Source organism: Ctenopharyngodon idella, chromosome 17 (genome assembly GCF_019924925.1).
Source record: "Ctenopharyngodon idella isolate HZGC_01 chromosome 17, HZGC01, whole genome shotgun sequence".
In the NCBI taxonomy this organism is placed as follows: Eukaryota; Metazoa; Chordata; class Actinopteri; order Cypriniformes; family Xenocyprididae; genus Ctenopharyngodon; species Ctenopharyngodon idella.
This window is the reverse complement of record NC_067236.1, coordinates 20,500,316-20,526,704: the sequence shown is the minus strand read 5'-3', so window position 1 is coordinate 20,526,704 and position 26,389 is coordinate 20,500,316. Positions and strand designations below refer to the sequence as shown.

Here is a 26,389-nt window from a genome sequence, read left to right as displayed (position 1 = left end):
GCTACATAAATGCATTTTTAAGTGCTGATATAAGTTACTGAAGTTGAGTATATGAAAGTGCTTGTTATGTTAGTTCAAAACCATAATGCTTTGACAACTAAAAAAGAGCATTCAGTGAGAAAAGAATTCAAAAGTATGAGAATATTTCTTTATATTCAGTGAGAGAATTTATGCATTGCATTGAGCCAGAATATGAAATGTATGCAAAGCCATTATTAGTCAGGTCCTGTAATCTTTCAGATCATGCAATGCAATGTTACAGCTCTTATCCATGCAAGGACGGACAATGCATTAATGCAAATAGTATTAATATTGACTGTGAGCTCTCTGCAAACATGCACTACTTTAATCAACAGTACTGTTCCCTTATATTCTTTAAAAATGTGATGCCATGGGACATTTTAGATCACATCCATTCATACTGTGTTATTTAGGAAGAACCCGCTTTGGGGAGCAGCCAACACTGGCTTGGCCAGATGGCTCCCCGCGGAGTACGAGGATGGAGAAAACCAACCCAAAGGCTGGAACGCTGGACGCCAATACAGCGGCTTCCAACTTCCTCCGGTGAGCTGCACAAGAATATCCACAGAATGCATGAAAGAAATGACTAGAAATAATGTGCAAAACAAAATGATTCACTGGGGGGATGAGTCACCTTGAATGAAACATGCATGCAAATGATATGCAAATGCTATGGAAAAATAAATTAAAGCTATAGAAATATATATTTTTAAAAAAAAAGTTTTTTACTAAAACTAAAATTAAAATGAAAACTAGAAAAAAGAAATAAAACAACACTGTCACCCGGGGCGCTGCTAGCAATTTGCTACCCTATGAAAGAATATGAGGTTGGGCCCCCTACACACCCATTCCGCACCAAACATACAAACCAACCTAGCTATCCAAAATCTTTGTCTGCAATATAATAATGACCTATTACTTTTGCTATTGCTTTTGACCACTAGGTATCAGTATTTAGTCAGAGACCTACCATGGCTGTAGCTAGCAGATGATTTATTACGCAAATGTAATAGAAAAATACAGTACAGTAATCAAATATTCATAGAAAATGCAACATTCTTAAAACCAATTGTTTAGACAAAATTACCATTTTTTACTCATTACCATTTTCTCTTTCCTTCTTTTTATCTAACATTTATGAAAAATAGCAATACAGTTAGAAACTATAGCTACAACATGCTAGTTGTAAATCTTTACTGAGAAATCTATTCCCTTAACAAATGATCTATTATAAATTCTTCAACTAGTCCAAATTTGCCACAATAAATACAATAAAATGTGATAAATTCTAGTAAATGTGGTCATCATGATTTTAAAAAGCTTGCAGGATGATGTTTTCCCCTCTTTTTATCAGTCATTTTAGTGGCTGTTTTAGATCATGTTCGACTTTCTCCGTAGCGTTTTACTATATTCTCAATAGAATCCAAATGGGTTGCACATTTTATCATCAGCGTCGCATAGGAACGGCTAGTGCAAATCTTAACACTTTTGGAGCGCGCTGGTGAACGCACCTACGGTGATTCGCGCGCCACTCATGCAAAATTAAACAACTGGGCTTCAGTCACAGTCATATTGCGCAGACAATTGATCCTTTCAGGTCGTACAGCTTATAAAAGCTCAGAACGCGCAATGTATACAATTAATTTATAGTCTGATGATTCTGTATTTCGGCGTGTGCGCTCAGAGTACCGATAACATGAAGTGCCGGTACGCGAGAAAAAGTAAGGGTATGTTACTGATTAAAATAGAGAAGTGCCGTTACTGCATACCGGTGCGTACCGGCCCAATTCAAGCACTGACTGTTACTACTAATAAAACCGATCTCTGGGGGCCCCAAAAGTGTGTGGGCCCTTAGAATCGTCCTAACTTTCCCCCCCTTAGCGGCGCCCCTGCTGTCACCAATGTGGAAAAATACTGTTTTCCAGTCTGATTTGAAATCTATGATTAGGGTCAGAATTTACAATCATCTTCTGTGAACATTAAGATCTCCTTTAATTTGATGGGCCATCTCAAACATTTTGACATTAACGAGCACTGTTTGACCGGTCTAAACATGTAACTTTTAAAAGAATTTGTCATCTTAACAACAAACAGAGTGGTACTTTATCATTTCTATTTCAGTTAGTTGCCAAGGCAAGTTTTTATGTTTAAGTTTATACTTTTCATCTAATATTTTATTGTATTTTTTTATTTCCAGTACAAATATCTAAACATTCTAAAATCATGATACATTTTTCTTGAGAAGCAAAATGACTTAAGACTTGAAGTCTTGTTTTCTGAAAAAAGAATCAAAATTAAGTGAGTTTTTGCTGAAAACAAGAACAAATATAGCTGCGAGCAGCAATTAACAGAGTTCAAGAGCTTTAAGGCCTTTAAGCACTTGATATTATAAAAAGATATTATGTTTTATTTAGCAAGCATGTAACCACTTAGATAATAGATAGAAAAGACCATTTACAGTCAATACAGGCAATTTACCATAGGAAATATATGGTTTTAAAAGCTTTTTAATAGTTATTGCCAAAAACCTAGGACCAGTTCGCCAAAGTTGGTTTTTGAAATAATCTCCAATATTTAACAAATGATTCAGTGGACAGAGGTGGTCCTAGATGCAGTTTCTCAGAATGAGGAGTTCTACCACGGGGTATGAATGTCGTGGGTGTGTGCGAAAAATCATGTGATATACAATCCTTTATGCACGTAAAAAATATTTTGACATTTTTTTCCATGTTATAACACCACCATGTGGCCAGTCAGCACCAGTGGTGCGTCCTTTTTCACGCAACCACAAAATGAGCTCTTACATAGGTGTGCTGAGTTTGGTGAAGTACCACCAGCCCTCAAAGTTTCAAGTATCAGCACTACATGCTTGAACCCTAAATATCTTCCAGTGAGGTCAGAAAAAATAAACCTGTTTTCCTTTTGAATTATGTTTTAATTTTCTTACCCCACTGGCAGATAATTATTATTGATTTAAACATAAACTTACTTAATGTTGATACATTTTTCAGAAAACAAGACCTAATATCTTAAAGGATTAGTTGACTGCAGAATTAAAATTTCCTGATAATTTACTCACCCCCATCCAAGATGTTTATGTCTCTTTCTTCAGTCAAAAAAAAATTAAGGTTTTTGAGGAAAACATTCCAGGATTTTTCTCCATATAGTGGACTTCACTGGGGTTCAACGGGTTGAAGGTCCAAATGTCAGTTTCAGTGCAGCTTCAAAGAGCTCTACACGATCCCAGACGAGGAATAAGGTCTTATCTAGAGAAACGGTCTGTCTTTTTAAAAAAACAAAAAAAATTATGCTCATCTTGCACTAGCTCTGGGATGCGCCACGCATTACATAATTATATTGGAAATGTCACATGGTAGGCGTAAGTACTGAGCAAGTGTTTACAAAGTGAACGTGTAAAGACTAAGTCAAACGCCCTTTACAAAAAAAGGTAAAACAACTTGATTTTGAAGTTGGAGGAGTTTTTCGCCCTACTGTGGTACTTCCGCCTACGTCATGCGTGACCTTTCCAACGTGATTACATAATGCGTGGCGCATCACAGAGCAGTGCAAGATGAGCATTTGTGGTTAAAAAGTAATTTTTATTTTTTTTAGAAAATGGCCGATGGTTTCTCTAGATAAGACTCTTATTCCTCGTCTGGGATCATGTAGAGCTCTTTGAAGCTGCACTGAAACTGACATTTGGACCTTCAACCCGTTGAACCCCAGTGAAGTCCACTATATGGAGAAAAATCCTGGAATGTTTTCCTCAAAAACCTTAATTTCTTTTCGACTGAAGAAAGAAAGACATGAACATTTTGGATGACATGGGGGTGAGTAAATTATCAGGAAATTTTAATTCTGAAGTGAACTAATCCTTATAGTCATTTTGCTTCTCAAGTAAATGTATCTTGATTTAAGAATGTTTAGATATTTGTGCTGGAAAACAAGACAAAAAAACAACTAAGAAAATTTTTTTTTTTTCAGTGCAGTAAAAAACTCATGGTGTTCATAATCATGATGTTTTTTGAACAAGTTTGTTTTTCTGGAAATAGTCTGAATGGACTGATGAGGGAGTTTTGAGTGAGCATACTTGTTTGCTTTGCATACATATAAGCAGATTTATAATAAAAACTCTGTGAACGTCTGCCAAATAAGCTTGAGAAACCGTTACATATTAAACAGCTCGATCTCACATCTACCTGTGACACATTGGCCTTTCCCTGCTCTATTATCGCATTAAAAATGCAAAGCTATGCACGCTGTTTTAAATATGCACAACCTCTTCTTCCCAAATGCAAAGAAACATGAGCATCTCTGCCATCATGCCTCACTGAAACTATTTTTTTTAATGAGGCGAAGGCTGCAGCACTTCAGTGCAAGAATGCCATGACAAATGTTCATATTGTCACATCTCACATTGTGCAGAGAGAGCTCGCAAAAACACTTCCATCTAATTTAGCTACACCAGTTTAATTGCTAGTGGTTTTAATGACATTTTAACAGGTAAACAAACTCTGAAAGAGGGGTATAATGAGATTTCCACACACGAAACATCAACATATCAGGGTTCGTTTTCATGCATTTATTTTATTTACCAGAACAAATCCCAACGTTTTATATGTTTAGGCACAACTGCGTCAAATTAAGATATGGTGTTAGGAGTAAAGTTAAAGTGCAAAGGTTTCACAAGCCTTTTTGTGTAATTGTACAAACATCTACCTTCAGCTTGTGCTTTTTGCTGTGAAATCTGCCCTGATTTTTTTAAAGTAAACATAAGAATGGCTTTCATATTGTTAGTAATATTTCAAGATGAACGCTTACTGGATTAAAGCAAATCAGGTTTACTTGATTATTCATACATACTTTTTTAGTAAAATCATGTTCAAATGTGAGTCTCAAATATAATCATCAGGCTTTTGAGGAAGGATTTTTTGTTCATCTCTCAATCATCATTGTATTGCATTGCATTATATGTTTTAAAACTACAGATTTGATCATAAAACTAAGCATTTAAATAAATTACTAAGACATATTATTGGCAGATATAGAGCGTCGACTGATATTTATGTCAGAATTTCATCAATTTGGCCATATAAATATCAACATCTGCACCAAATTGCATATTTTTGCTCATTTTGGGAAAAATTGAGCTGTTTTTCCTCCTCAAGTGTGAGCTTCATATTCTCACTATGTGATATGAGCCATTAAAACCTATAATACTCAACTCTTTTTGTCAGGCTTTACAGGGTTACTCATCTGAACAAACTTCTAAACATTAAAGGGATAGTTCACCCAAAAATGAAAATTAAGTCCTTTATTAACCCTCTGGAGCCGTATGGATTACTTTTATGATGAATGGATGAGCTTTTTTGGGCTTCAAAATCCCCCCTGACTCCCATTATAAAGCTTGGAAGAACCACAATATTTTTTAATATAACTCTGATTGTGTTTGTCTGAAAGAAGATATACACCTCATATACACCTAGGATGGCTCGAGGGTGTGTACATCATGGGATAATTTTCCTTTTTTGGTGAACTATCCCTTTAAGTATTAACCTTCAGCTTGTAACTCGTCCTGCGGCGTTTGTGCTACAGATATGATTTATCACAGACTTGAAGGTGAATTCTTCTGACTTTAAATCATTGTGGCAGTGAGTTTCACACAGGAAAGCATATATATATATATATATATATATATTCATGTTCAGCAGCTAGTGTTTGAGTGTAAAAAATGATGATCGGAATGACGAATGATGTATCTTGCCTCTTTTGCTTTCATTTCTGTATTTTAAGGTTCGAGAAGTCAGTAACAAAATCATGCGTGGCTCCAGCATGTCCATCCTGGAGGATAACGTTTACTCCCAGATGCTGGTGGACTGGGGCCAATACATCGACCATGATATCTCCTTCACACCTCAGAGCTCCAGCCAAACCTGCGTTCTCGGAGGGACGGGACTGTCTGCACACCTGCACCAATGCCAACCCCTGCTTCCCAATGCAGGTAACCTCTCAAGATCTCTCAAGAGAACTCGACGCCTTAAGTCATTTTTAGTCATGCGAGACAGTGTTGAGGAAGTGACTCTGAAGCTGTAGCTTCCCAAGATACAAGATACTGATCATTTCAACTACAGCCAAGCTACAAACTTTTGGCTAATGATTCATATCAATTCACAAACAGAACTTGACATTAATTGTTATCATTGGATTTCTATAGCTTTCATTTGTTTTTATTTTAGTTTTAGTAATTTTAGTACTTCAAATTATTTTAGTTAGATGCCAAGGCAACATTTTTAAGTTTTTAAGATTACATTTTCCATTATTTTATTTTACTTTACTTTACTTTACTTTACTGGTTTATATATATATATTTATACAGTACTGGTCAAAAAGTTTGGAAACATCACTATTTTTAATGTTTTTGAAAGAAGTCTCTTCTGCTCATCAAACCTGCATTTATTTGATTAAAAATACAGAAAAAACAGTAATTTTATGAAATATTATTACAATTTAAAATAATGGTTTTCTATTTTAATATAATTTAAACTATAATTTATTTTTGCGATGCAAAGCTGAATTTTCAGCATCATTACTCCAGTCTTCAGTGTCACATGATCCTTCAGAAATCATTCTAATATGTTGATTTTTTTTTTTTTTTTTATAACCTGTGATACTTTTTTAAGGATTATTTGATGAATAAAAAGTTTAAAAAAGAACAGCATTTATTTAAAATAAAAACTTTTGTAACAATGTACACTACCGTTCAAAAGTGTAGGGTCAGGAATTTTTTCTTTCTTTCTTTTTTGGAAAGAAATTAATACTTTTATTCAGCAAGGATGTGTTAAATCGATAAAAAGTGATAGTAAAGATTTATATTGTTAGAAAAGATTTCTATTTTGAATAAATGCTGTTCTTTTTAACTTTTTATTCATCAGTGAATCCTGAAAAAAAGTATCACAGGTTCAAAAAAATATTAAGCAGCACAACTGTTTCCAACATTGATAATAACTGAGTATCAAATCAACATATTAGAATGATTTCTGAAGGATCATGTGACACTGAAGACTGGAGTAATGATGCTGAAAATTCAGCTTTGATCACAGAAATAAATTATAGTTTAAAGTATATTAAAATAGAAAACCATTATTTTAAATCATAATAATATTTCACATTTTTACTGTTTTTCCTGTATTTTTGATCAAATAAATGTAGCCTTGATGAGCAGAAGAGACTTCTTTCAAAAACATTACAAATAGTAATTTTTCCAAACTTTTGACCAGTGCATGCATATATATATATATATATATATATACACACACACACATACATACCCCATTTTTATTCAATACAACAATTTCTTGTGTATGCCTTAGCCAAAAAAAAGTGATTGGCTCTTTAAATTTAAGGGCGGGGCTTCCATTCTTCAGCCGGCATATCGATCGCTGCGATTGCTCTCATTCATTATTCTACGAGGGCTCCATCTCCTGCTCATACTGTCTCTGGTGTTGTGTATTATTAATCACGAGCAACATCTATTTTCATATGAGAGTCACCGGCAGCTAGTTTTCTGCTATTGACTGGATAAGACATTCCCCCAGACATTTCATTAGAATTATCTCTCGCTTTGACATCCCGTGTCAAGGAGCAGGATACTGTTCTCATTTTTAGAATTCACTGACAGAAGTTCATTTCGTTTAAACAGATAAAATGCCATGTGTTTCCTCAGGGGCGACGTCATTGTCTAGCGCTCGCTTTGTCTGACGGCCTCCGATGAGTCAGAGGTGGGAATATATTTGACTCAGAGGACAGTTCAGGACTGTTGGTTCGGAACAACGAAGATGAATCCGGGAATGTGGCTGAGCCTTATAATTAAAAACAAAATATATCTCATTGATTACTTCTTTATCTCCGGCGAACCTCAAACGGCATTGAAAATGGGGGTCAAGGCAGCACCTTTTTGTTGGCCGTTCTGGATCCTCCGGGGCTCGAAATGCTCATAAAAATGTGGGGAGTTTGTGCTGGTTTGTAACTAATCTCACTGTCCCCAGCCAGAGGCAAGGAGGACACTTCCATAGATATACAAAATAGCATTTTATTCCTGGCCACCCTGAGCCGTATACTGCATACTGCATACTAATACTCAGAGCTTCACGATAGACCGGCCGCTCTTGGCATCCGCCCGTAAATGACAGACAGAAAATAAACAAAAAGATTTGTGATCAATTTTGCAAGCGAGTCCATCCCGGAGGAGCATGTTTTTGCTCAGGAGACTCAGTTTCATTATGAATTTAATTGTTTATTCAACATGAAATGACATTCCATTTTGGCTTCCATAATGTAAAATTCCATAATGAGAAAAACGTAAAGCAAAACTGGATTTCATACATTGGGATTTCACAAGAGGGACGTTTAACTGTCAAATTCATTTCCACAATGCATCACAACGCACTTAGCAAACAACCTAGAATGAATGTTGTGTGCATGTGCACTTTGTAGGGAACAAATTAGCAGCACACAAGGCAGTGAGGCAATATAACATGGAAATGTAAATGAAATTATATAAACTCAGAGTTCATGTGCTTTTTAGTTTCAGCTCAGTATTGATCTTTATAATACCAAACTTTAGAAGCATATTACATCAGTTTAGTTTTCATTGATAATTTGCACATGAATAGATTCATATGAGGAATATAGTTCAGCCAGTAATTAATATTCTGTCATTTGTGCACCCTCGTGTCATTTACAACCTGTATGACTTTTGTTCTTCTTCCATGGAACACAGAAACTGGAAAAACACAGAAACTACAGATAATTAAAGCACCATAAATATAGGGCTGAGTAATAACTAAACTCCACTCTAAAAATGCTGGGTTAAAAACAACCCAAGTTGGGTTGAAAATGGACAAACCCAGAGATTGGGTTGTTTTAACGCAACTATTGTTTAAAAATTACTGTATGTCTGGCTTAAACTGAACCCAAAATAGTTTGGAAATTAAAAATCAGACACATAATTACTAGAGGCAACAATAAAAATCAAAAGGTGAACATTTATTAATAAACAATTTAATAAATGTTTATTGTTTAATTGTTATTCATTAAACTTATTAATAAATGTTAATTTATTAAATATATTAATAAATATTAATTTCCAACATATTTTGTGTTAATTTTAAGCAAGCAATACAGTGTTTTTTAAACAATAGTTGAGTTAAATAAAACTACCCAGCAGGTTGGTCAAACATTTAACCCAATCGCTGGGTTAAAACAACCCAATCACTGGGCTAAAACAACCCATTCGCTGTTAGCTGGGTTAAAACAACCCAACTGCTGCGTTAAAATTGGGTTAAAACAACCAATTTGCTGGGTTAACTTAAAACAACCCATTCGCTGTTCGCTGGGTTAAAACAACCCATTCATTGTTCGCTGGGTTAAAACAACCCATTTGTTGGGTTAAAATTGGGTTAAAAAAACCAATTCGCTGGGTTAAAATAACCCATTCGCTGTTCGCTGGGTTAAAACAACACAACTGTTGGGTTAAAGCAACCCAATCGCTGGGTTAAAACAACCCAATCACTGGGTTAAAACAACCCAATCACTGGGCTAAAACAACCCATTCGCTGTTAGCTGGGTTAAAACAACCCAACTGCTGCGTTAAAATTGGGTTAAAACAACCAATTTGCTGGGTTAACTTAAAACAACCCATTCGCTGTTCGCTGGGTTAAAACAACCCATTCATTGTTCGCTGGGTTAAAACAACCCATTTGTTGGGTTAAAATTGGGTTAAAAAAACCAATTCGCTGGGTTAAAATAACCCATTTGCTGTTCGCTGGGTTAAAACAACCCAACCGTTGGGTTAAAACAATTAATTCGCTGGGTTAAAACAACCCATTCGCTGTTCGCTGGGTTAAAACAACCCATTTGCTGGGTTAAAACAACCCAATCACTGGGTTAAAACAACCCAATCACTGGGTTAAAACAACCCATTCGCTGGGTTAAAACAATCCATTCGCTGGGTTAAAACAACCCATTCGCTGTTCGCTGGGTTAAAACAACCAATTCGCTGGGTTAAAACAACCCATTCAGTGGGTTAAAACAACCCAATCATTGGGTTAAAACAACCCATTTTCTGGGTTAAAACAACCCAACCGTTGGGTTAAAACAACCCATTCGCTGTTCGCTGGGTTAAAACAACCCAATCACTGGGTTAAAATAACCCGTTCGCTGGGTTAAAACAACCCAGTCGCTGGGTTTGTCCATTTTCAACCCAGCATTTTTTAGAGTGTAGTTTTATATCACCATCATGAATATTCAAAATTTCGCCCAGCCAGTATCATAAAAGTCCATACGACCCATGCACTATGATTTGGCATTAATGAGTGTGAACGACATTGATGTTTGGGTGAACTATTTCTATAATTGACTATTTTCATCACTTGATTTCAACACTTCTATATACAGTAATCTCTCTCTCTTACACACACAGATTCCCAAGGATGATAAACTTTCCAGAAACAAAAGCTGTCTTCCGTTTTTCCGTTCTTCACCCGCCTGCCTAAACGGCCAGAGAGACGCACAACACGTTCGACAACAGATGAATTCAGTCACGTCCTTCATAGACGCATCAACCGTCTACGGCCATTCGAAAGACCTCGAGAAAATCCTCCGAAACCTCTCTGGCTCTGAAGGTCTCCTGGCTGTCAATAGTAAATACACGGATAAGGGCCTGCCGTACTTGCCCTTCGTCTCTGTCCAGCCATCCGCGTGCCTCCAGGATCCCGGGTCAGAGCGGGTCGAGTGTTTCGCGGCAGGTGACAGCAGGGTAAACGAGATCCTGCCCCTGTCTGTCCTCCATACGCTCTGGGTGAGAGAACACAACCGGCTGGCCAAACACCTGACACGACTTAACCCTCACTGGGGGTCAGAGGTCATCTACCAGGAGACTCGCAAAATCATTGGAGCGCTGCATCAGGTAAGACACCGCTGCACTGTGAAAAACTACTTTAAAGACCCGTTGAAGACTTGTATTTGTGTATTCCATTTAAAAAGAATACTATAGTAATTTTTTTTTTAAATTGCAACACAGAATCACATGTGTTGCAATTAAAAAAATCTTTTCAACTCACAAATGATGCATGCACTGATAATGCAGGAATAAAAATGATCCTGATGCTTAAGTAGCCGACTGTCGCTATTTATTTCCATTCAGCACAGGTGAAAACATTCGTCCAGACTCAGAACTGACAGGTTTTTCTTCAGCGGAGACAATGAGGCCCAAAACTGCGGACATTTAAAATCAGTAATTGCCCATCAGAGGGCACGTTTGTCAGGCAGAAGTAATTTATGGAATATATTTAGCATAAATTTACACAGGAAGTCAAAGTTTCATTGTGCATCATCACCAAAGAAATGATTTATGTTAAAATACTGCAGCAGGGGGCATTTCCCCTCCAGACAGGAGGTTTTCATTTTGAATGAAAAGCTGATAAGTGAGGAAAACCTTTCTTGTGCATTTCAACCAAAAAGAAAATTTTTACTTTTATCTATGGCGGTACAATGGTATATGATTATATATATCATGATACATTTTAAAAGTTTGGAATCATTAAGATTTTTTATGTTTATGAAAGATAATTTTTTATGTTTTGTCAATAATGATAATTAGACGATGTTTTGCTGAGTGTGTTCAATGTGTTGGTACCTTTTATGGGCATTTTTACTTTTATATGGCCAATTTTTTCCAAACCTTATTAAATGTATGCAATGTCTTTTGTGACAATTTTTTACATCTAATCAAAAAAAAAAAAACATTAGAATAATAAGACACTATAGGGCTTTTACCAAATTAAATCAGTATCAACAAATTTCATCTTTGCAATGCAGAGGAGACAGACTGTTTAATGCAGCTCAGAGGGGACATGAAGGCATTTACCCTGCAGTTACCAAACCAAATCATTGTGAGTCATTGTGAGTCATTGAATCATTCATTCAATCAATTCATTCAAAAGGCTGATTCATTCAGGAACAAAGCATTTGACTGTATTAAGGAGTGAGTCATTGAATCATTCATTCAACTGATTCATTCAAACGGCTGATTTATTTAGGAATGAAGCATCTGACTGTCTTAAGGAGTGAGTCACTGAATCATTCATTCAACCGATTCATTCAAACGGATTATTCATTCAGGGATGAAGCATCTGAGGCCCCATCCCAAATGGCACCCTAAACCCTCACGGTCTTCCTCTGAATCCGCACTTTCGTGACGTAATGCCAGTTTGACTGCTGGGTAAAGACCTCTGTGTAGCTCGCAGACTTGCGGGCTCAGCTGAAGTTCACATCGAGGGTGCATAGCGGCCGCAAAGGGGGCGCTTGCGAGCACCCTTCTGAAACATAAAATGATGAATGGGGCACCCTACGGTCTCGTGGACTTAACGGACACGTGCATGCAGCAGGTTTTTTAAGTCCACAAGACCAAAAGTGCATAGAAGTGTACCATTTGGGATTCAGCCTGACTGCCTTAATGAGTGAGTCATTGAATCATTCATTCAACTGATTAATTCAAACGGCTGATTCATTCAGGAATGAAGCATCTGTTTAAGGAGTGTATCATTGGCTACATCCGAAAACTGGAAAATGCTGCCTTCAAAGGACACATTTCAAGGTGGGATGGCATCAAGGCACGTCTGAATCCCATGTTAGCTTCACTTCCTGTCTCCTGAGATACCTTCATTTGATCGATTTTTGAAGGCAGCATAGATGTATCCTTCACTGCCTTTGATATCCCACAATCCTGTGCTTTCCATTCTGTGACAGTTGAGCTAGAAAAATAAAGATGGTGTCCGAAAGTTGCGTTTGCTGGTCAGTTTGTGTGTAAATGTATGTTTTTGACCAACATTTTCCACTTTTGATGTCATTTCTAGCGAGAAATTACTACTGTAGTAATTAAATATTTGTTTAGTTCTCACCAAAGCTTGCGCTATTTTGTGGTAGATCATTAAACTGTTACGCTGCCTCAGAAGTCTGTCTGAAATCAGTTTTGTGAGGTGCCTTCATGCTCAAACACTGCCTTACAAGTCATTGCCTGATAGGGCAGTGAGGCAACAAGTCAGCTGCCTAGGTTTTCGGATGCAGCCACTGAATCATTCATACAACTGATTCATTCAAACGGCTGATTCATTCAGGAATGAAGCATCTAAATGCCTTAATAAGTGAGTCATTGAATCATTCATTCAATCGATTCATTCAAACAGCTGATTCATTCAGGAACGAAGCATTTGACTGTCTAAAGGAGTGAGTTATTGAATCATTCATTTAAGCAATTTGTTTAAAAGGGCTGATTCATTCAGTAACAAAGCACCGCCGTATGTTGCTTAGAGATACAAAACAGTGCTGTTGTTTGGAATAAGAGGGAAAAACAGGGAATGTTGTGTCTAAATGGCCAACTAAGTCACTTAATATTAACTTTTTGTTTATTGAACTGTTGTATAAAATCAATATCATATTTGTAATTGTGCTGATATTTGAAGAAAAAACGGCACTCTTTGTCTGATATTAATTAACTACATCATAGTAGTTAATAATAATAAAAAAAGTATATCATAGATATAAAAATAAAAGACAAAAAGTCATACAGGGGCATATGTACTAGACTAAACACTCTCTCTGGGTGTGTTTTTGTTTGGTTTTTGTAAAGTGAGGGAGCAACATACATGATAATGTCAGATCGCACATCGTTGAAACAACAATTATGATATTGTTATCGCAGACAATATATATCACACACAATATATATCGCACACAAATAGTGAAAAGTAGGATTTTATGCAGTGTAACGATTGCAGGTTATCACTTCAACAGATTGTGTCCTGAAAATGCCCTATACAGTTCTTTTATTTTAAGTGAATAAGTTCACAATGATCAGGATCTGAAGATTATTGTTTATATAACCGTACATTGACAGCGGTTAATCTCTCAACACTGTTGCTCACAGTCACATATGGTATTTTTCTCTCGTCTGAAAGTGTCCAATTAAAGACTTATCTACAGTTCCAGAAACATTTTGAGCTTTAGGGGTTGAAAACTCCTTTATATTAGTGCAGCTTTGTACCGCAGTGTGTTTTCCTGACAGCTGCTTCAATCCAGAGATCAGTGTAGGAGGAACGGCTCGTGTCTTATGATTCAGAGCAGTGTTGTTTCAGTATCATTGAGGCATACTATTAGAGTTTATATGAATATTTTGAGTTTCTTTTTATTTGACCTGTATATTTTCTTTTTTCATTTAAAGTTTTAGTAATTTTGTTGTTGTTTTGTTTTGTGTTGTCATTTTTATTAGTTTCTTTTAATATGTCCATATAGTTTTTATTATAAAAACTAGTTTTTATTATAGTTACATCAAGTTAAACTAAATGAAAATGAGAAATGTTGCCTTGGCAACTATCTGTATAAAACATCATAGAAAATGTAATCTATATAAAATTTTTAAAAATAATTAATTTTTGCTTTTCAATTTTTTTGTTGCATGTTTAAAAAATAAATACTATGATTAATTATTTCTGTTTTTAAACATGTCTAAACAAAAATGAATTATTATTATTAATATTATTAATTATTTTTTGTTTTTTAAACATGTCTAACAAAAAACAAAGACTAATTATTATTATTACTTTTTGTTTTTTAAATGTCTGCATAATTTTTATCCATTTTATACATTTTTAATTAATTTGAATTTTAGTTTTAGTTTTTTTTAGTACATCAAAATAAATCAAATCTGTATAAAACAATGTAAAATAGAATCTATATAAAATAAAGCTGCATTGAAGCTATAAGGTGGTTAATATCTTTGACAATAAATAGCAGATGATATAATTTATTTTTGTAATCAAAGCAGTAAATATTTGGCACATAAAAAACAAACAAAAAAACAACACTGGATGTCTTTGCATTAGGGACAGTTCATGGAACGACATGAGATCAGAATAATGTTCATTTTAATATTTGTCTCCATGTCATTAAGGTGTTGATTAGAAGGGGGTTCATATACTTTTGGCTATGCATTTTATCTATTAATAAAGTTACAGTATACAGAATGCAGTTAAATGATTAACCTGATGAATGTGGCGGCACCGCTCTATTTCTGACAGCAAAACAGTTTCGCCACACTGAGCAGAGAAGAAATTCAGGGATTAAAGGCCTTGAGCCGTGGCTGTAAAACCCTCCTCCTCTCCGAGCGGTCCTCACCGAATCAAAGAGACATTTGATCGCTCTCACAAGCATCTCTAAGGTTGAATGCTGCCCGGGTCCCATAAATTAAAGTGGCAGAGAAAGTGACTCTAAAGTAGTACAGAATCCACGGAAATGGCACACATCAAACGGAGCGCAGTGTTTTAACAAAGTCCCGCAGGGGCCGACTTCACACAACCAGTAAAAACAGTTTCCAGTCCGCGGCGGTGAAGCTGCTGTATTACGGTTTTATGGACAGCGGGTTTTGATTTATACGTCCCCTCCGTGGAGGGCCGGCCGTCAGTCAGACATGCTTTTGAAACCCTGCCGTAACATCTCTGTGCGGGGTGCCGCGCTTCTCGAGGTGAAATGCTGGACTATTTTCATAAACAGCGATAAGACTGGATGAATTTCTGAGGCGTATCACAGGGAGAAAGAGCCGTACAATCTCATCTTATCTCCAGGCACAGGATGTCCCAAACGACCATCTTGCAGAGCTGAGTACATGTACAATATCCCCCACAGACGCGTCCCATTCGCATTAGTGAGCAAATGAACCGTGCGCTTCTCAAATTTGCATCTATAGATTTCAGAATCAGAGTATCATTTAGCAGATCTCTGGATTTTGCACCCTGGGGCACATAGAAGTGTGTTCAGAATTACAATTTTGTAGTTTTTCATTTTATGCTGTCCTGGAAAAGATGCTAAATTGCTCAAGCAAATCTGCAAAATGCATTAGATCTGTTCCAAAACCTAGTGAGTGTCCTACCTAGACAAACAATTCTTAAAGTCCCCCTGTAGTCAATAATTTTGTCCCTTAAAACTCATCTTTAATCACCAAAATGGCATAATTAGACATTTTTTTCCTGTGAAAAAAATTCTTCATGCCTTAAAATAGCTTAAATGTAACTCTACACCCTTGCCTCATTTAGTATACGCGGATCAATGAATATGCAAATTAGCCCCGCCTCCACTCGCTTACGCCAGCTCAGAGATCCACTCGGTAAACTTACCGAGGTAAACGCTGCACAATGCTATCGCTCTTTACAACGTCGGACACATAACGGTTATTAATATGATTAGACTTTTGCTTGACTACGTTATCAAACAGCTAATAATGTGTTGCTAATGTTACAAACCATGTTCACATTCACGAGTCAGACAGCTGTCTTCTAACAATCAGCATCCTTACAAACACTTTGAACGACTCAGAACGTCAGTGGAGAAAGGCATATAGTTCATCATAACATCGTAATATACATCATACACCCGCTATATTGCTAAATCTGCCTGATTTTTCATATCAACAGAAAATATACCAGGATAACCTGGCTTCTCTTGAGATTCTCCTGCTAGATCGCTGTTAATGATATGCTAAAACCCGCCAGCACGTTGACGTGATTGGTTACAAGGTAGTTTGTGACGTCAGAAACACCAGCGATTTCAAAAGATATCTTTTTTTCACTGCACTTATAAGGAGAAAGTACTCAGCAATGGTGTTGATTTATGAATTTTCACATGGTTTGTCTTAAAGCATATTCAAAATATCACATAGACATATAAACAACATTAAAAACTTGTTTTTCACCACAGGGGGACCTTAAGCCCTGTATATACTTTGTTTTTTTGCATGTACGCGAACGCACAGCCTTTGAAAGTATATTTCATTTGACTCGTACGCGTAAACAATTTTGAGCAATGTCTCTCGCTCGTTACAACCCATGTAAACATCTTTGTATTCTTTCATGCTAGAGTTGTACTAATGAGGGTACTTTCTAACCTTTTTGCACAATCTCTCATCTATAGGCCTCCATTGTCGCTGCAGCTTTCATGCGTTCCCGTCTGTTCTGTTTATGCAGTTTTTCTTTGACTGTCTTGTGAATCGACACCCCCAGGACATGGTTGCCACCTTGTGGATAAAATAATTACTGCAAAAAAAATTAATGCGAGTACAAAGTACACACGGTTACAAAAATCTGCCGGTGTGCGTACAGTATGCGCGTACTCATCTGATGATGAAATTTCGGTCGCGCGCTGACCTTCGCATACACATAAAAAAATGAACTATAAATATAAATATTAAATGACTTGAAAATGCAAACAAAAATTTGAAATGTTGCAAAATAAGTGCAAGCTAAAAATGGAATAAAGATAAATTAAAGCTCAATAGAAATACTTAAAAAAGCAAAAACTAATAAAAATGACAAAATTACTAAAAAAATAAAATTTAAATGAAAACTGTTTGGCGGTTTGACACGCGATCCGAATCATGATTCGACACGCTGATTAATAACGCTCCGAAGTTTCATGAAGCAGTGTTTTGAAATCGGCCATCATTATATAAGTCGTTATTTTGGGTTTTTTTTGGCGCACCAAAAATATTCGTGTAGCTTTATAATATTAATACTGAACCGCTGTACTCACATGAACTGATTTAAATATGTTTTTAGTACATTAATGGATCTTGAGAGAAGAAATGTCATTTCTGGCTATGTAGGCCTCATTGAGTCATCGGTGAACTAACGTAACCCTTTAAGTCATTTTGCTTCTCCAGTAAATGTATCTTGATTTAAGAATGTTTAGATATTTGTACTTGAAAACAAGACAGAAATACAGAGGAAGAACATCATTATTTGCAGTGTGTCAGAGAGAAATGCTGATCATTAATTCTCTTATGATATTCAGTACTGAAAATATCAATAAAAAGGATTCAGTCTGAATAAAATGGGCTGTTTTAGCCAATAATGTTGTGTCATTATCTTAGAAACACATGATCTGAGTTAGAATCCATTGTGAGTCTCTGTGATTTGTGTCGGCAGTAAATACTGACTCTGTCTCTATATTGTTCTTCCTGCAGATCATAACCATGAGGGACTATGTTCCAAAAATCATTGGACGGGAAGCGTTTGATGAGTATATCGGACCGTACGAGGGCTATAACGACTCTGTGAATCCTTCTGTGTCAAACGTGTTCGCCACGGCTGCGTTCCGCTTCGGTCATGTGACCATCTCCCCGGTGCTCCGGAGACTGAACGAGAGCTTCCAGGAACACGAGCGCTTCTCTTCTCTGAATCTTCATCAGACCTTCTTCAGCCCTTGGAGACTGATAAAAGAAGGTGCAGTGGCTCTTGTTGCTCTTTAATTCTTATCTAGCCAGACTTTTGATTATCGCTCTATAGTCTGGTCCACTTTACCGCTTGTTCTGATTAAGAACTGGTCATTTACACTGCAAAAACTCTTCGTATTTTTTGTCTTGCTTTCCAAGTCAAATATATCTAAAACTCTAAAAAACAAGATGAGTGTGTGTGTGAGAGAGAGAGAGAGAGAGAGAGAGAGAGTGTGTGTGTGTGTGTGTGTGTGTGTGTGTGTGTGTGTGTGTGTGTGTGTGCGCTGATGGAGACTCTGCTGCTGCCAGATGTTCTTTTCACTCACGCAAAATATTGAAATGTATCTCATGTTGATAAGAAAGAAAAGTAAGAGAGTTTCAGGGAAGGCTGACTTCATTATACAGCTGATTCATGCGTACATGTCCAGGCAAGGGACAGAAATATTGAATATGTCAATATTAAATTATTACTGCTGCAACTGGCAGACTCATTAATGAAGCACTGAATGATTTATCATTTGAAGTTCAAATCAGTTGCACATCTAGAGGACATTTTACATACATCCTGATTTATAGAAAACAACTTGATTACAACGATAAATCATGTTCAGAAAAATATTTTTGTTGATCAGTTTATTATTCTGATTTACTAGTGAAAATTAAGTTTTAGTTAGTACAACTCCCCAGCACTGTAATCCACACATTTGCGAATATGAGCAAAAACTATATTTCAACTGTCTGTCTTGGATGGTCAGTGTCTCATGGCATGTTTTGTGCTCTGAAGGTGGACTGGATCCGGTCCTGCGGGGTCTTGTGGGCCGGCCGGCTGCCCTGCAGGACCAGGACCATCTAATGACAGAAGAACTGACGGAAAGACTCGTGGTTCTCAACATCCCAGAGACTTTAGATCTGGCAGCTCTGAACCTGCAGCGGGGACGAGATCACGGCTTACCAGGTTACACCCTTCACATCAAATTTGTCAGCAGGTTTATTAGGCTGCTGTCACTTTAAGACCTGACGCACGGATCCATTATACTGTTACACGTGTTTTCTTTCTCAACTGTTTATGTTCACTTAAAATATAACTGACTGTGAATACTCGCCAAGACCGGCATTTTGACATTATTTTGTGTGTATTTGACTGTTTATGTGCAATAAGCCATGAAAAAGAACTCAATTTAGTACTGAGAGGAGGCTTCATGTGTGCGCACTTTGAGTGTGAGAACAAAATCTGTGGGAATGAGTAAAATTATGTGCAATACGCGCAATCCCACGCCAAAATTCATGCCCTGTAACACCATCAATATTCATCTGGAGCAAATGAAACGAGTGAGTGAGGGGAGACGGGTTTGTGTGTGCAAATATATGTCAACTTATTCTACTAACCCGAACCCTAACCTAACAGTCTACTAATACTCTAATGAGAGTTAGTTGACATGTAGTTGTAAAGTTACTTCGTATAATGTCTAAAGTGGACCATTGAAATAAAGCCTAACCAACACTTGATCTGTAAACCTGACTGTTCTCTTACAGGTTACAATGACTGGAGGGTTTTCTGTGGATTTGACAGAGTTGAAACCAGATCAGATCTCGCAGAGGTGATCGGCAATGATGTTTTGGTAGAGAAAGTAATGGATTTGTATGGACATCCAAACAACATTGATGTGTGGCTGGGAGGAGTGCTGGAGCGTACGCTGTCTGGAGCCAGGACCGGACCACTCTTCGCATGCTTGATCGGAAAACAGATGAAGACGCTGAGGGAAGGTGACAGGTGAGCTTTGAATAGCGTCTGCAGAAACACTGCTCAACTACAGTTAACCTCCAGTCACCACAATACAGTCATTCACTAGGCAAGCTTTATTTCTATAGCGCTTTATACAATACAGATTTTTTTTAACTTTAGTTAGTGTGTAATGTTGCTGTTTGAGCATAAACAACATCTGCAAAGTTACAACACTCAAAGTTCAATGCAAAGGGAGATATTTTCTTTTTTAAAATTCTCTGTTTAAGGACTACAACAAACAGCTGGTAGGGACTACAACAAGCTTCTTCCTGGGTTAGTGACATCACTAACCCTAAAATTTACATAAACCCTGTTGCCAAAAACACACAACAAAGGGGGTGAGGCCATGTTGGGCTGCTTTAGAGAAGAGGAAGAGTTGTTGTAGTAGAGTGTTGTTGTCATGCCGTCATTTTGCGCCAGACTGCTTCACAAACGAGGGTCAATTCAACGCTGGATTTGCACAAAAGATTAACATGACGCCACATGCTAGTCGATGAGTTGAATCAACTCCACAGCAACTACATAAATTTATCCACTAACCATTCAGAAACGTCTAAAAGTTGTAACTTCTTCCTGAGTCTCTCCATCAGTGTCGACTCCGGTTTGAACAATGTAAGGCTGAACACCGTTACTGACAATCCTCATTTTGGCTGCGTGAGATTCTCCAGCTTTGTTGTTGTTGAGCAACCGAAGCACGAGCTGTTAAAGCTCTGCCCTCTTCTGGAAAGGGGGCCGGGAGCAGCAGCTCATTTGCATTTAAAGGGACACACACAAAAATGGCGTGTTTTTGCTCAGACTCAAACTTCACACCCAAACTTTCAAAATTCACAGATACATTCTGGAGACACCAGAGACTTATATTACATCTTGTGAAAGGAGCATTATAAAAAACTAAAATAAAAAGTCTTTAAGACGTTTAAAAGAGTGGACGTTTTTTTGCGTTCAGAGAACATTCAGAAATAACATTTCCAAAACTTAATGGGAACGTAAGCAAAACGTTCTCAGAACATATTTTTGCTCAGCTCTAAAAAGACAAAAGAGTGCAACAGTGCCTGCCCACTTTTTCAGTGGCGCTGGTTCCGGAAATATTTTTTCCACTCATATCTCCCACAGGGATTTCATAAAAGTCTTCATTAAAGAGTTATAAGCCATGAACCAAACCAACCAGCTACGAGGAGAATCACAATATTACAAACTTTGATTTGAAGTGAAAAAGTATTTGAAATTGGTACAGGACTGTGTATTTAACAGCTTTAGTGAGGGGAAAAAACTACAATCTTCATGGGCGGAGCTAAAGAGATCTTTTGACACATTTTGCTTGTTTTGACTCTGATTGGTGGAATTTTCTGTACAGCATCATGGGTATTGTAGTTTTTCACCACGAATTCCGCTGTTAAACACTATTATTTTAAATCTAAGTTAAAATAATGCAGACTAATGGCTTCAATGGAAGCAAATACCATCGATTAATGACCTCAGAGCTCACAATAAGTCTGTCTTTAAATGTTTATAAGTTAAAATTCAAATTCCCTATGGAGAGAATGAATGGAGTTCATCCGGAACCCGACTGTTGTGCACGTTATTCAGCTCAATTCAGTTCAGTGTTGATTCAGTTTAGTTCAATAACTGTGTAAAGTTCAGCTATAAGCAGCTCTACTGAAGATAATTATTCAATAAATACTCATGCAGTTCTGTTTTGACTGTTAAAGTTAAATGTTTAAAACAAGATTTGCTTTTGTTGATGGCATTGTCATGTCATTCCAACCACTGAAGCACAAGAGATGTTTTTTGTCAAATGAATCCTTTACCTTGTCTGAGTTCATGTCAAAATGATAAGAATAACACATTGCATCAATCAAAATGTGAATATTTTTGGTGTGATTCAGATTCTGGTGGGAACATCCCGGTGTCTTTTCCCCAAAACAAAGACAGGAACTACAGAGGCACTCTCTGTCTCGTGTCATCTGTGACAACAGTGGTGTGACGGAGGTTCCTCTTGATCCGTTCAGAGTAGAAACTTACCCAGAGGACTTTCTCTTCTGTGGGAACATCCCATCACTGGATCTGGAGGAATGGAAAGAGCAACCTGATGACGGTACGTATGTGACATGCTGCCTTCCAGCTTTATTTAGATTGAGATAGTAGGTTAAAATTTACATATACACTACGTTTTTTTTTTAGTTTTTTTTTTACGTATTATATAATTTTTATATCATTCATATTATATTTTATCTTATATAACTATATATTTTTATATTATTTATATAAAACAAATATATATTTTATTCCAGTGATCAAAGCTGAATTTTCAGCATCATTACTCCAGTCTTCAGTGTCACATGATCCTTTAGAAATCAATTTAATTGTAATTATAAAATAAAATATAAATATAAAATTTTAAAATAAATATAACTTTATTATATATATATATATATATATATATATATATATATAAATTGATAATATATTTTATCTTATATAATTAGATATTTTTATATTATTTTATAAAACAAATTTTTATTCCTGTGATCAAAGCTGAATTTTCAGCATCGTTACTCTAGTCTTCAGTGTCACATGATCCTTTAGAAATCAATTTAATTATAATATAATTATAAAATAAATATAAAAATATAAATGTAAAATTATAAAATAAATATAATTTTAATATATATTATATAAAATTCATAATATATTTTATCTTATATAATTATATATTTTTATATTATTTTTATAAAACAATTATATTTTTATTCCTGTGATCAAAGCTCATTACTCCAGTCTTCAGTGTCACATGACCCTTCAGAAATCAATTTAATGCATCCTTGTTAAATAAAAGTAATAATTTCTTAAAGAAAAATCTTACTGAGCCCAAACTTTTGAACGGTGGTGTATTTGCAAAGAAAAAAGTATATTTCACATCATGTAACTGGTAGTTTTTCACCATCTTTTCCTTCACTGGTTCATTTTAAATAGTCCTGAGGTGTAACGAATGATTCCATGTAGCCTCTCAATTAATTTAACTCATAAACGCTGCACGCATAATAATCATAAAAGAATTAGAAATAGTTTTGCATTTCAAAATAACTTTAAATGAAGTGAAGCATGTCACACCGCAGGACACTGCTTGAAGTTTCACGTCAGCCTCCTTTATGTGTCCATGTGCAAACGAACGCAGCTAAACACTGCTGTGGAAATTCATGAATACCAAAGAGGCTCTAATTTGAGGAATTACACAGTCTCAATGAGGAATAAAAGACATGCAGATTCACTCAGTATAATGAATGAGTTAAATCGCTTGTGTTCAAACTGCAGTCCCAGGTGAGACGCCGAGCTGTGATTTTATCCCCAGTGTGCAAATTGATGGTGTAAAGTAATCTGTTTCTATGGTAATAGTGTTTTCATCACCCAAACTTCTCAAACACAAATCACTGTTTGAATCTTAATGAGAAATCTGCTGCTTTTTGTGTCATGTTCTGACAATAGACCATTTTTCATTTTTACTTACAATACACTTTAGTTCAAAAGTTTGGGGTCACTGAGATTTTTATAAAATTCAAACTTTTATTCAGCAAAGACGCATTAATCAAAATGACAGTATAGATACTATTTCAAATAAAAAAAAAAAAAAACTTCCTGTTCATCAAAGAATCCTGGAAAAAAATTTATCACAGTTTCCATAAAAATGTAAAGCAGCTCAACTGTTTTCAACATTGATAATAATTGTAAATGTTTCTTGAGCATCAAATCATCATATTAGAATGATTTCTGAAGGATCATGTGACACTGAAGACTGGAGTAATGATGCTGAAAATTCAGCTTTGATCACAGGAATAAATTACATTTTACTATCTACTCACATAGAAAACAGTTATTTTACATTGCAATAATATTTCACAATATTAGTTTTAATTTGTGATCAAATAAATGCAGCTTTGGTCAAGTCAAGTCATCTTCATTTATACTACGCTTTTCACAATACAGACTGTTTCAAAGCAGCTTCACAGTGATAACAGGAATATTAATTGACAGATTGTTTTGGCTTTACAGCAGCTCTAAGAAAATATTATTATCGAGCTAAAGTTGGTTTTTGATTGAATCGCTTCCAGTTGTAAAAATTGTTAATTATTAACTTAGGAGCCACTTAAATGACACCTTTCCTACTGAAAAGCGAAGACCTTTAATGCATTCTTGTTGTTCATTTATGTGTTTGAATGTGTATGAGCGCAGACGCTTGGTCTTTTTACAAAGTGATATTGCCAAATTACTTGTCTGGTCCGCATAATACAGAAAAATTAGTCGTGTCCGCGGATCTATGCGAACTGGAATAATTTTGATAACGTTTTATCTATACATAGGGAAAGGAAAGGGAAGGTGAGCAGAAGAAACTTCTTTCAAAATCATTAAATAATCTTACTGACCCCAAACTTTGAAATGTTTTCAGGAAATCTTTCAGTGTGAAAAATATGGGTTTTTCAGCAACTCTCACTGCAAAAAATTTTCTTCCTCAGTATTTTTGTCTTGTTTTCCAATACAAAATATCTAAACATTAATAAATCAAGATACATTTACTTGAGAAGCAAAATGATTTAAGATATTATGTCCTATTTTCTGAATAATGTATCAAAATGAAGTGTTTTTGCTGAAAACAAGAAAAAATAAATGCCAATGAAGTCAGAACATAATCTAGTTTTCCCATTTGAATTAAGTTTATTTTTCTGACCCCATTAGCAGATATTTGCTCTTGTTTTAAGCTGAAACTCACCTAATATTGGTCAATATTTTCAGAAAACAAGACCTAATATCTTAAAGGTGGGGTAAGCCGTATTTTTAAAAACACTGTTTGGAAGTTAGTCAGGCTGACACTAACAACAAACGTGTAACCAATCAGCATTAGAGGGTGTATGACGGTCGAGGAGACAGAACGAGCAAGAGGGAGATTTGAAGAAAGACCGCAGAAAGAGAGATGAGACACAATACAAAAGAGCTCAAAAGAATATCACTGGAATGAAGGTTTATGACTGGGCAAGCGCTTTAGGACCCGCGTTAATATTAGAAAAGCTTTCCAGCGCTGGAGAGAGCTAAGCGGGAAGGCCTGAAAACAGACGCGGAGGCTGATTTGATCTGAGTTTGAGTGTCATTGAGTGTCTGGAGCTGCTGTGCTGTTGGCGACTAACAACAAACTCTTGTTTGTATTTACTCTTGTGTACTGTACGTTCATTTTTTGTGCTTCCTTGTTGTTCGTTCATCATCTGCACTTTAGTTTTCGTGAAGCATTATAATGTTGCGCATCAGCTGTGATAAACAGACATCCACTCTCACACTGCGTGTGTAACAGTGTGCAGCTAGTGAGAGTTGTGCAGATAAACCACTGCGCACTGATGACTGCTAGAGAATGAGGTGTTTAGCGTCATTGTTAGTGCACTCACCTCGCCTGCCAGCAGCGATCGGGCCGGCGTTCGAGACTGACATGGAGTAGGGTGGTTAGGATTGGAGGGTGAGTTTTGGAGGCGGAGCAATGAAGAGAGGAGTGGGTTTGTTTAGGTTGATTTCAAATATCAATAATGTCCAACAGCGTTTTTGAAAAATGGCTTACTCCACCTTTAAGTTATTTTGCTTCTTAAGTAAATGTATCTTGATTTAAAAAACTGAGAAAGAACATTATTTGCAGAGCATCTAGAGAGAACATAACGTTGATATATATATATGTGTGTGTGTGTGTGTGTGTGTGTGTGTGTGTGTGTGTGTGTGTGTGTGTGACCCGTGCTGGCAAAATGAGTCGCAATGAGCAAATTATCAAAATGAGTTATTGTCATTTTGAGTGAGCTACACAAAAATGAGTGAGCTACACCTGTTTGGAGTCAATAGAGTCTGCAAAGTCAATTTTGAGAATCGAGTTAAAGTTTCCTGAAGGTTCCAAATACCACCAAATTTGGCACAAACCAAGTCAAAACCCATATCTATAGGAAAAAATATAAATATTCAACTATTTTTTTCCATGATAACACAATTGTTTGATTAACATTAATGAAACAGACAGGCTATATATTAAGACCTACTGTATCACATGGATCTGATATAATATTACACATCAGAAGTTTTTCCCCAACAGCTAACCAAACGTTCAGTTAAGACATAACAGATAATGTCTGTGTGAATACTCGCCAAGACAGATATTTTGAAATACTGTAATTCTATATATAAGTGTATATCAGGATCGCACGCTGTTTGTGTGCACGCTTCGGATCTGTCAGTTAGTGTGAGTAAGA

The 26,389-nt window shown here is 36.3% G+C and overlaps 1 protein-coding gene across 1 annotated transcript in view; it reads left to right on the top strand.

Moving 5' to 3' along the window:
* The window catches only part of tpo (thyroid peroxidase), a 35,084-nt gene that overhangs the window by 4,152 nt on the left and 4,543 nt on the right, over nucleotides 1-26,389 (top strand). Inside the window, 8 exon segments of the mRNA XM_051867069.1 lie at nucleotides 435-564; nucleotides 5,815-5,955; nucleotides 5,957-6,022; nucleotides 10,502-10,987; nucleotides 18,092-18,350; nucleotides 19,125-19,295; nucleotides 19,874-20,111; nucleotides 22,010-22,218. Of these exon segments, the coding sequence (XP_051723029.1) occupies nucleotides 435-564; nucleotides 5,815-5,955; nucleotides 5,957-6,022; nucleotides 10,502-10,987; nucleotides 18,092-18,350; nucleotides 19,125-19,295; nucleotides 19,874-20,111; nucleotides 22,010-22,218 (1,700 nt within the window).